The sequence below is a fragment of the Penaeus japonicus genome, unplaced genomic scaffold (genome assembly GCF_977035675.1).
Source record: "Penaeus japonicus unplaced genomic scaffold, GWHDUDI00000001_assembly GWHDUDI00000025, whole genome shotgun sequence".
Classification (NCBI taxonomy): domain Eukaryota; kingdom Metazoa; phylum Arthropoda; class Malacostraca; order Decapoda; family Penaeidae; genus Penaeus; species Penaeus japonicus.
In genome coordinates this window covers 3,773,167-3,785,666 of record NW_028234427.1, presented here as the reverse complement: position 1 = coordinate 3,785,666, position 12,500 = coordinate 3,773,167, and the positions used below count along the sequence as shown (strand labels likewise).

The following is a 12,500-nucleotide window of genomic DNA, read 5'->3' as shown; positions in this document are numbered from 1 at the left end:
CAGTATCAACAAAATAACGCTATTATTATAACACTGCTATTATTGTTTTGTGATTCTCATACATTCCCTTAAACTTTCTGAAAGGATGACAATTCTTTTCTTTTCTTCTTCCTCGTGTTTACTGTTATTCTGATGCTTATCCTCCCTTCCCTTACAAAAGTCTAATAAAAACAAAACAAGATAAACCACAAGCATTTTTCACATGCAATAATTCGGCATAAAACATAAAAGACAATAATCTGAAGTCTCCATATTGACAATGACATTTCCATTGCATACTGAAAATGTATAAATGCTGCTCATGAATTTTGAACTTACAATAAAAATAGGGTTTTAAAATTAATAATAATGATAATATCCATAATCATAATAACAATATGTCTGTCATAAATTAAAAACTAAGAATAAAAGCATAGCTTGATAAATTCGTTGTGCATGCAAATAGTGAAAAATATCTTTCCTTTCGGCATTAACGTTGGCACATATTAGATCAAGCAAAACCAGGAGAGATCTCTACATTAATTACGGAGCTGTAATTTGCGACACGAGATAAATGCAAGGTTTTACGTGGGCATCACATCACAAAATATTTATTGCCATAAACAGCTATTATTCATTATATATATTTGGTTTATAAATATCTTCCAAAAAATATATATAAGCATACCATAATATTCAAAAGAATCAGATCATCTTAAAAAGACTGTGATTTCTATGATAATTCTGTTTCACTTGCAAGACTTCCTTAACATTCTGGATACCAGAAAAAAGTAAAATATAGTCTCTGAAGGAAGACTCGGATAATTTCCTTGTTGAATAATGCTTTTTTATTGTAGAGAAATATCACTGTTGTATTTCCTATTGAGGTCATCCACAAACTCTCTCTTCAGAATCTTGACACATCTGAAATGAAGGCAGATTTCATTAATAGCACATTCATATAAATACTCAATATGCATAATAATATATGATGTCAAAGCTCAGTAGTAGGGTGCTGACTGTCCAATTACAAGTATTGTGGTTTGTGCCCTGTCATGCTCTTCCATGTGAGTTCTGACATCAGTTTGGGTCAAGGTCAGGGCAGAAAAGAACCACATTATCTCGCAGATTATTGCACACCAACTTGTATAAATGACCTAATCTGACTTTGACACAGTGCACAGAATAAGACAAAATAAACTTTCAAACTTTTGAATCAGAGGAGCAGATCTCCATAAATTCAACATCAGTATAAAGGACACAAACATAAACATAAACACAAACACAAACACACACACAAAAACAAGGACAGTATCTACACTTTACTACAGCATATAATGACAAATAAAAGCAAAAAAATATATTCTTCTTACTAGCTTATATGCTGCTATAAGCACTCACTTTTTAAAATAAAAAAATCCATTGACTCAACAGGTCAATTGGTGTGGCTATTACTATAATCAAGGTTGCCCTGATTTCATCAGATCTTGCAAGACCTCATGAAACCTAAATCAAACACAAAAAATCTGGCATATACTATTACATCCGACCGATGTGACAATCTATATTTAGATAAGTATATAGAGGTTTTTAATGGAGGAGGCCACAAAGAGATATCCCACCCTTATTCTTAAACCTACTTCTACCCCACTGGGCCTTCTAATGTGTGCCTAAGGAGACTTCTCATCCCATCCAGTGCCCCCTTTGTAATCCCACCTAACCACCAAGAGACCACCACATCCACTATCCCTTTCCCTACCCCTAACTCCTTGGACCTCCTCCTCCTCCTCTCTTCATGCAGTTGCCTCCCAATTTAGCTGAGCAAATTGTGACATTATTTTGCATTTTACTATGTTATTTTATAAATACATAAAAGCATGATAAACAGAAGATCTATTACTATACAAATTATTATGAGTATGTTTTACTTCATTATAAGAGTTTTATCTATGTGTTTTTGTAAGATTTTCCCCTCTTGTTTCATAAACAAAGGCTGATTTTGACAACTCTGCTACTGTAATATTCCGTAACTATTTGACATACCAGTGCCAGACATACATTTTCTTGTGTGTAGAATTGAGCTCTTCAAATAATAAAAAAACAAATTTGCCACTGGCTAGTGGCCACGGAAAGGATGAGGAGCTGCAGTCCGTCCTTTGGGATCGATTGACAATTAAAATTGCACTTTACATCAAGCTAACCCTTCATCAAAAGCCTCTAAGACACATATTTAAAGATCCTTTATTCAGTATCTTATAGGGCTGTCTGCTAGTTGTGTTTGTAGTTGGTTAATCTTTTATAATTTACTTGTAATATTACACACATCACATCTGTAATATATGAACTCTGAATAAATCCAACAGATTCATAGACTACCATACATTTAACACCATAATTAACTGCAAGAAAACAAAAGAGCTTTAGTATGCTGTGTGTAAAATACAATAGAAAATATGACATTGTAAACTTTACACCACAAGTACAAACATTTATTTTCTATAAATATAATATATCCAGTTCATAATTGCAGAAGAAAAACAAAATGGAGATAATCATTTTCCATTTTCAACTTCAAACTGATTGTAAGTGTAGGAAAAAAAGTTGCAAAAAACATATAGTTTCAAACCCTCAGGCTCTTAAAACCTGACAGAACAAAACCTATGATATTGGCATAAACCTTTCTAAATGAACTAAAAAATGAAATCCTAACAATCAAAAGATCCTTCTCTATCGCATAACCAAACAATCAACATTCCCACTCAATATGTAACACATCTTACCTGAATATGAAAATAAAATAAGAAATGAGGGAGAGACTCACCTTTTGTACTGCGGAGACGTACGGAATTTGGCAATGTCAAGACTAGGGGCATGTGGCATGTGGACGATGAAAGAGTTTGGAAGGACAATGAAGTCAAAGCCCATCACATGCAACTCCATGATATGTGACACCTGTTGAGTCAATTCTAATTAACAAATGATTTCAATTCTTCTTGACTGTTTATTTAAACTCAATGTAATTCAATTTTTTTGTTGAAATAAAAACATTTCATTTTTAAACTCGGGTCATTAAAAAAAAAAAAAGAACAATGATGGTTCACATCTTCTACAGATACAAACAATAACACTGATTAATTAGTTTGAAAAAAATACAAATCAAAGACTATTATAATTTATCATGGAAAATATATATGAGAATATAAAGAAACTGGATCTCAAGACAAGCCTTTCATATACATCATATATACTCCATTTTATTCATTATATACTCAATAAATCAAGCAAGTTTCTCTATTTTAGTTCATATGAAGATCATGAACGAAGACTCCTCTTACCTTGTTCCATCCAAAACCAACAAACCGGGTGTCATATTCGGGAACATCTTTCCGTACAACAATGTAGGGTTCAAAATCTTGTTCCCAAGTCACCTAGAGATGGGATTTTTACAAATTTTAATATATTTCTTGATATGATAGTCAACTTTTTTATATGCTTCTAATCTGGGTTACCATGAATACTTATTCAATTAGCAATTGACTTCACCATGGTAGGTTACCCAGAAATATACTTTGAGATATGTAAAAATAATACCCACATTAATCACTACACCAACAGTAACATTTTACATGGCAGCTGTTATCTCTAGACACTCAAAAACTACTGTCAAAAACTTCGAACAAATATACCACCACTTTTATTATATTCTTTTTTCACTTTCCCATGCTACTGAATCCAACCAGTCTAATAAGGAAGTAGTTACCACAACATTTGTTATGCTAGGCATCTAAAGAAAATATCTAGCTCTCCATTGAAAATCTCCCAACAATTTTAAATACAAATATTACACCTAAAAAAGAACACATGTCATATGTCAAACATGCACAATATATTTCACTGAAATGCCAAAATTACAGTACTGGTGACTATTCAGACCGATAAGTACCCAACCATATGAGAATTGATATTGTTTAATAAAGCCCTAACCTATTGCAAATCACTGATTTCCTAAAAGTTAATTAATCAATAGTGAAACACTTCATCCTGTACTTCAGCCCCTATCCTTGTTAACATTACTTCAGCCCCTATCCATGTATCATTATAGAGGTATGCAATCTAAATGCTATTATATTTCAAGTCATCAAGCATAAAAAGAAATGCACAACCATATAAAAACAAGAAGAATAACCAACTTCAAAGAGTACCTCATTAAATCAATAAAGATTATGTTAAGGACATATCCCCCTGGCATGTATCTGTTGAAGTCAAGCTTAAAGCATCATTACTAAAGACAAGTCCAAATCCCAACTTACCTTATAAGGAGTGGTGGCAGTCCTCCACTTGGCAAAATTAGTTGGAGCATGACCTTTTGTCCAAACATGATACCTTGAAATAGAAATAATAACTCACAATAGAGTATAATAAAACTAAGAAAAAAATCAGAAATTAGACCTAAGAGGCAACAAATTATCACATCCATAATCCATATGTTTCAACTATGAACAACTGGCCGGTCTTGATGTTCAAGCGCTGACTTACCTAAATGTAAATAACTCTCCCATATCAAGCCTATTCAGGAGCTCTGCTTTACTGCGTGGGAATGAAAGACGGTAGCGCTGTGTTTCAAAGGCCGGCACAATCCAAGCCTGGGGAAAAACATTGTAATTATAATCAACATAAATAATCAGCTTTTGAATATGCAATTAGATAGCAGATAATACCAGATAAAAAGAAAGAAAAGAGAGAGAAAAAAAAACAATTCTTTACATTCGAGATTCCTGTTTTAAAGTCCATATCCAACTTCAGTTTTACTTTTAGGTCAATATAAAGAAAAACAATTCTACCAGGAAATGAAAGTGAACAGATATTTCATCATTTGAATTCTGCATTTGTTTAGGACAGGTGATCTACATATACTTTCTTTGTTTAACCCTATAACGACGGTGCGTCACACCCGTGTGACACAGCCAAACTCCCAATGCCGGGGCGTCGTGCCAGTGTGATATTGCAATATTGCAATCGCCCGGCATAGGGGTCTTCGCGTAGCGAGTGCCCCGTCGGGAAAGGGTTAATAAAAGATGTGCAAATACATCCATTATATACACAAAATATATAATGAAAATATAAATTCAAAGAGTTAATACCAGTCAGAAAGGCTAGAGCATACGAAGTTCATTAGCTAATAATCCTTCCATATAAGGTAATACACCAAGCAGTCCTTGCCTATTCAATATTAAATTTTCATATGTAAATAGTACAGGATATATAATCAAGGCCATTTTGTGTGTGAGTACTTAAACTATACATTATCATAGTTTTGTAGTAAGGAAGGAGATCAGGAAGGAAAATGTTTGTTAACTCATTGAGGATGGGTGTCATGGCATACATGACGCAGGAGCTTTGGCCTAACGATGGACCTCATGACACACATGACGTTGGGGGATTTTGGATCACTGTGCTATTTCATTGTGTCATGAGTACACAGATTTCTTTCTACATCCCTACCTCTTCATGTTATTTTTCTTGTAGATGGTTATATGTTTCATATTCATTCAAAACCATAAATGAATACAAAAAAATAAAGTTACTTTTTGTCCTCCCATAAGCAATACAGCAATACTTCTATCACACTGAGTATAAAGAAAATAATGGGCTGATATGGATCCTATATTACAATATTAGTCAACTGCAGTATTGATAGAGCCTGTCATATGACACATACAAGTGTCTAAACACAATAAAACACACACAAATTAAAACACAAAAATGGCTTTAGTTTTACAATGAGTGACTGAAAGAGAATGGGAAAAGTCAAAGCATGTTGCATGAAGCTGCCTTGCTCTGAAATAAAACCCATCCTGGAGACTTGACAAGCAAATCTATCCCCATCTGCAATGGCTTAACCCATTTGCACGGTCGCTATACCGAGGTTTTCGAACGCATCATCCGAACGCTTCGAGATTCTCGGACGCACAAGCCGTGAGCCTAGGCTGCCCGCTCACTCAACCTGAGCGCCGGGCTTGCCCTCATATCTCGTCCGGGCGTCTGACGCAAAAAACACAAAACATGTCATCACGTCAACCGGCTCCAATGGATTAACAAGCAAGAGTGACTAATACAGTGCTATACATTAGAACTGCAAAAGACAATAACTTCAAAAAGTAGAGGATCAAAAATGAAAAAGATTAAATGATACACAGTCCTTACCTTCTTACTATCATCCGGATGTAAGTTCTGTAGTGTTTTCCTTAAATATGAATATAACCCTAACATGGGAAGGAAGTCTATGTCTGTTAGGAAGACATATGGCGTATTTACGTGCTGCACTCCTACATTCCTTAGGAAGTTGACTGGATAAAAATTCTGAAATAAAATAGAGGCTATCAAGAATGTTGTCATTCATATGTACATAGATACTCCAGAAATATCTTCCATTTTGTTCTCTTTTTTCTTTAAAGGAAATTAGATAAAATATTAGGAACTTAAGGAACTGACATATACTGTATAATATCTAATCATATATATTCATCTTAGCTATTAGGTAAAAAAAGTTCCCAAGTTCCATAGGTTACTTATTTTTCCACAGGTTAGGCTACTAGAACTGCTAGTGTTCAGAAACATTATAATAATGGAAAAAAAGATCAAGCAAATTTATATGTTGCACAAATAAATAATAAATGGTTAAAATTATCCATTGTTAAAAGACTTCTTTACTTGAAATCTTGAGAACAAACTGTTCATCTTCTTAAATTAGATCAAAATGAATGCAGCTCTTTCAAATATTTTGAAATTCAGTTCTTCTTACAGGACAAATAACAAGAACAATAACATGCTTCATATATGTTTGCTTTCAAAACAATATTTACAATCAAGTAGAGACCACATAAATCAATTACCATAAAGTGCATAAATGCCATACCCAACTGCCACTTTTAAAACTTACCCCCTCTTTGTAGACCACATGATATGCAACATTCTTCCTGCTGGCAATGATTTCTGAACTCTGTGTATATGACAGAAACTGCTGAGCCTCAGCATCAGACATGTATAGTGTGAGGCTTACAGGACCTGAAAGTTATGTTCAAAATATAGATTTGGGTAAATGCTAAGACACAATAGGTTGTAAGTAAGTGCTCTACTAGTCATAACAATTATTTCTTACATCAGGGTGAACTTGTGATCATATTTTTTAGTTAAAGGTATAGCAATTCAATATGCCTCAGACATACTCCTAAAAAAAAACAATATACAAGTACAGAGAAAGAATAGTATAGTCAATGAGAAGTTGATATTCTTGTTTCCAGGATAATTGCAACTGATGGTATTTTAAAGTAACATAATTTTATGGTTTTGGAATTGTGATCCTATTAGCACTCTTACCATTTTTGAAATATCAAAACAGTATTCTTATCATGAATTTAAAACAATATAAAAAATCTTACCATCCCAGTGTTTCAGTAACTGTTCCACCATCTGCAAACGATCCATTGACAATGTAGCCACAAGCGTTACATCAAAGCCATCTGGTGTTGGATCATACTCATTGTCGAGGAAAAACAAGTGAGTCCGGTAGTTGGTTTGCCTCGCACGACGGAACTCATAGCACTCATCTTCTTCATTCAACTGGAAAAGAGTATCAAGAAAAAAATAAATCAAGAAAATCCCAAAGAATTACAAAACTAAAGAGATTTAACCATATTTAACCAATCAATTGAAGAAAAAAGTCCTTAGATTCTTCTGATGAACAGATGATAAAGAGAAGAACACTGAAACAAACACCTACCTGTGACAGGGGATTAGGCACAATAATAGATCTCGAATGATTGCACCCAAAGAGTTCCCTACGAAGAAGGTTGCCATCATATTCCAGAAAAGTGAGGTGAAGGTTACGGAAGAATTCAACATGTTTATTTTTCACTTTCAGTTTCTTTGGTGAGTTCCAGTGGATTGCCTGCAAAGAAAGATATCCATATCTTTTCATCAATATGAACTAATATTCTTTTCGTCTCAAAACATACTCTACAACTTATTACCAGGAAGTCATTTAAAATAACTATCTCTTGGTTAAATCAACCATTATTAACTACTATTCAGACTGCATTCCACTATTAGTAAAACAAAACACAGAGGAAAAGATCTTCCTACATACCTTCAGATCTGTCACTTCCAAGTAACACAATTCAGATCTAGTGTTGTCAGATAACTGGACATTCCACTGACAGGGAAGATTATACACTATTTCCGGATGTTGCTGAAAACACAAGTACAAGACCCCTTCAGAATATACATTTCTTCAAAGAGAACACAACACAAACACAGTAAAATAAACATGAACAGGTCCTCCACAAACAAACACACTAAGAGAACTGCATTCAAATCAGCTGCATGACTGACCTTTATTACAGCATTGATGATGTCTTGGTCAGCCAGCTGCGTTGAGAAGAGTGTGGTCAGATCCCTCTCTGCAATCAGCTTCCACTTCTGGGACCAGTTGCTCTGGCGCATGATGTCTAGTCGTATGAGGATCACCCCTGTGTTGTATCTGCAACAGGATATCAGCTGTGAATGCCGTGTCTTATCCAGTATGAGAATGATGATATCAGCTGTAAATCATGATGACGATGACCAAAAGGAGGGAGAGGCGGAAGAGTAGATAGAGGAGAAAGAGGAGAAAGAGGAGGAGGAGAGGAAAGAGAAAAAAAAGAAGGGGAAAGAGAAGGAAGAAGCAGAGGAGAAAGAGAAGGAGAAGAATAAGGAGGAAGAGGGGGAGGAGGAGGGGGAGCAGGAGGAGGAGGAGGAGGAGGAGGAGGAGGAGGAGGAGGAGGAGGAGGAGGAGGAGGAGGAGGAGAGGAGAAAAGAGGAGAGGAGAGGAGAGGAGGAGGAGGAGGAGGAGAGGAAGGAGGAGAGGAGGAGGAGAGGAGGAGGAGGATGGACGAAAGGAGGAGGAGGAGGAGGAGGATGGACGGGAGGAGGAGGAGGAGGAGGAGGAGAGGAGGAGGTGGAGGAGGAGGAAGAGGTGGAGGAGGGAGGAGGAGGAGGGAGGAGGAGGAGGAGGAGAAGGAGGAGGAGGAGGAGAGGAGGAGGGAGGAGGAGGAGGAGGAGGGAAGGAGGAAGGAAGAGGAGGAGGAGGAGAGGAGGAGGAGAGGAGGAGGAGAGGGAGGAGGAGGAGGAGGGGGAGGAGAGGAGGAGAAAGAGGAAGAGGAGGAGGAGAGGGGAGGAGGAGAAAAGAGAGGAGGAGAGGAGAAGAAGGAGGAGGGAGAGGAGGAAGAAGAAGAGAGGAAGGAGAAGGAGGAGGAGAGGAGGAAGGAGGAGAAGGAGGAGGAGGAGGAGAAGGAGAGGAGGAGGAGAGGAGAGGAGGAAGAAGGAGAGGAGAAGGAGAAGGAGAAGGAGAAGGAGAAGGAGAAGGAGAAGGAGAAGGAGAAGGAGAAGGAGAAGGAGAAGGAGAAGGAGAAGGAGAAGGAGAAGGAGAAGGAGAAGGAGAAGGAGAAGGAGAAGGAGAAGGAGAAGGAGAAGGAGAAGGAGAAGGAGAAGGAGAAGGAGAAGAAGGAGAAGGAGAAGGAGGAGAAGGAGAAGGAGAAGGAGAAGGAGAAGGAGAAGGAGAAGGAGAAGAAGAGGAAGGAGAAGGAGGAGAAGAGGAAGGAGAAGGAGGAGAGGAGAAGAGGAAGGAGAAGGAAGGAGAGGAGAAGGAGAGGAGGAGGAGGAGGAGGAGGAGGAGGAGGAGGAGGAGGAGGAGGAGGAGGAGAGAGGAGGAGGAGGAGGAGGAGGAGGAGGAGAAGGAGAAGGAGGAGGAGGAGAAGGAGAAGGAGAAGGAGAAGGAGAAGGAGAAGGAGGAGGAGGAGGAGGAGGAGGAGAAGAAGAAGAAAGAGTAAGATTATGCAAATTAATTACTTATAACATTATTAAAACCTACCCACGACCAAGTGCAGGCCAAGGACGATGTGATTTCCAGAGTTTGCCAAGATACCAATCGCTCTGATTCTCAACCAGTCCAATATACTGCAATAAACAAAAGATGGGATACATCAACCTTAAATCTCCCCAAATATAAACAGTGACAGAAGACAATATCAATATCAAGTCAATAACACAGTTCTCCTCTTTATTTTCTTAGAACGATTCATCACAAGTCAATCATGCAGTTCACAGCTGCTTTACCTGTTTTGGTCCAAATTTAGAGAAGAGGTTCCACAACTCAGCGATATCTGTGGCCACGGTTATATCAGTGTCTAACACAATTACTTTCTTGAGTGTCTGTGGAAGAGCCTTGTTGAGGGTGAGTTTCATCAGGCCAAAAACTCCTGAATAGTGTTTGTTGGGAACCCAGGACACATCGCCAGCAAGGTTGTCCGTCAGGTAAAAGCTTACTTCAACTGTAAGGAGTAAATTTGCAAATATATTTAGAGAATAATAGAAAACATCTAGTATATGTAATAGAAGCTTATTTGAAAATAAGATGACAGTTTAGAAAATTTTCTTAAATCTCATGAATTTTTTAATCTTCAGGTCTTGATTTCACCCTTAAAAGAAGATTAACAAGAAGATTCTACACTTATTGTTTTATCATCTAATAGACCTTAGTGTATACTAGTTTTTCCTTCTGCTCTTTGATCAACAGGGCAGCATTGCTGCCATTCTTCTTCTATCTGACTTTTATGTACACGTTTTGTAAATTTATATCATGCTAACTTGTGTTATAAAAAACAACTTATATGTCTATGTTGAGTCAAGGGCTGGAGTTAATAATCCTTCACCAGTATAATATTTGTCTGATAATGCTAAACTTGAAGTCTTACTGTTCTATAACCAAACAGACTGTATAAGGTCACTAATGCCTTGAATTTAAGAGGGTGCTGGATGTTTTATGAAAAACAAAGGAACCAGAATTCTTATATAATTCCAGCAAATTATACCTATGCACTAAACAAATATTTTATGGTATATTCACATTGCATATCAAAATTCTTCCCTTTGACATAATTAATAGATACTAACATTTAGAACCATTAAAAAATATTGAATAATTTTATGGTGACAGTATTATGCCAATCTACAAGGAAACTTAATAAACCTATTTCCACATTATCATACATGTAACAATAAAAAAAATTATAATCACCCAAAAGACCTTGTAATTTATTATTTCATTCTAATATAAAAACATTTCCATCTTAAAACCATAATTCACAAAAATTCGCTTCAAGTTACCGTGAGGGACATTCCATGATGAGAAGAGTGCATGTAAAACTACTTGTGCTTTGGCATCTGCTATCATGTGGAAGTGCAGTGGATTGCGGCGATAGAAGAGAAGGGATTTTAGTAGGGTCACGACAGAGCGGGAGGAATTGTAGCCCGCGCACACTATAGCTATGTGAAGCACCTCGCATTTTGGCACACCAAATTCCTGAAAATCAAGGAGAGGATTTTACTATATCTTGTTAAACTTATCTAGATTTATAAGTTAGCTGTTGAGAGATCCTGAGACAACTATCTTTCTTGTTGAAGGCCTAGAGAATTAATGATAGTAATAGTAGTGTTTCTTATCATGGCTTTTCTTATGATTTATCTAATCATGCCAAGTAGACAAAATAATTATGAATGATATCAATATTTACTTCCATTTCATCTTCAGAAATAACTAATGCAGACCAAAAATCTCACCAGCCTTACCTTTTCTTTGCACTTAGTAGCACCTTGTTCACCTGTCCCTGTGCCTTCCCCTATCTTTTCTGCCCCGTCCTCCCCCTCATTTCCCCACGCCTGGATCAGCTGATTCTGGGAAATACTCAGCTGTCTCCTTAGAAGCTGATTCTGCTGCTCCATCTCCCTGACCCTTTCAGCCAGGCGCACCTCCCTTGGTGTGAGGCCCAGCACGTTGGTTGGGTCGGAGCCTGGTAAATATATGGGAGAATCAACTCCAGATAGTGGCACTAAGCTCTTAATATCTGAGCTTCAAGTTCTAATACCCTTAGGCTTTTCATACTAATCTTTATCCCTAATGATCAGTGCCATTGTACAAAATTTATAGATTATTATATATCTAAAAACTTTAATAAAACAAGAAAAAGAATAAAATTAGTAATTTCCAAACCTCAAGTTCTTCTTATGAGAAAAAATCACTAATATGTGATATAATAAATCAAATTATCAAGTACAAAATGCTTATTCAGAATTTCATCCATATAATTACAAGGATCAAAAAATAATTACCATCTAGTTTGGTGAAGAGAGCTGCCGCAATTAAACACCCCAAGAACACACCAAGCAATAACCCACACCACCATCTTCGAGTGTGCGAGAAACGCACACTCACAATGCGCTTGCTTCGACGACTTATCTTGGCGTAAGCTGTTACACTCACACTGAAAAAATTGTTTAGTGTACAGAATTAAAAGCATACAATAACAGTAAAAACTACCATAAGTTACAGTTTATGAATTGTCTCAATACTTTACCCTCTATTTGACTGATATACAGCAAGTACACAAGTAATTAATTCCATTTCTTTACAGACAAATATAGATGTA

General features: G+C 36.7%; 1 protein-coding gene across 1 annotated transcript in view; it reads right to left on the bottom strand.

The window, feature by feature from the left end:
• The window catches only part of LOC122257119 (xylosyl- and glucuronyltransferase LARGE2s), a 13,984-nt gene that overhangs the window by 165 nt on the left and 1,319 nt on the right, over positions 1–12,500 (bottom strand). The window contains exons 2-17 of the mRNA XM_043022196.2: positions 12,184–12,335; positions 11,644–11,864; positions 11,182–11,377; positions 10,132–10,346; positions 9,887–9,972; positions 8,371–8,518; positions 8,126–8,227; positions 7,760–7,927; positions 7,419–7,599; positions 6,920–7,044; positions 6,184–6,339; positions 4,516–4,622; positions 4,290–4,362; positions 3,315–3,407; positions 2,801–2,931; positions 1–903 (exon numbers count right to left, since the gene is read on the bottom strand). The exon at positions 1–903 is cut by the window's left edge and continues 165 nt beyond it. Of these exons, the coding sequence (XP_042878130.1) occupies positions 828–903; positions 2,801–2,931; positions 3,315–3,407; positions 4,290–4,362; positions 4,516–4,622; positions 6,184–6,339; positions 6,920–7,044; positions 7,419–7,599; positions 7,760–7,927; positions 8,126–8,227; positions 8,371–8,518; positions 9,887–9,972; positions 10,132–10,346; positions 11,182–11,377; positions 11,644–11,796 (2,010 nt within the window). The 5' untranslated portion in view covers positions 11,797–11,864; positions 12,184–12,335 and the 3' untranslated portion in view covers positions 1–827. The remainder of the gene's footprint in view (positions 904–2,800; positions 2,932–3,314; positions 3,408–4,289; positions 4,363–4,515; positions 4,623–6,183; positions 6,340–6,919; positions 7,045–7,418; positions 7,600–7,759; positions 7,928–8,125; positions 8,228–8,370; positions 8,519–9,886; positions 9,973–10,131; positions 10,347–11,181; positions 11,378–11,643; positions 11,865–12,183; positions 12,336–12,500) is intronic.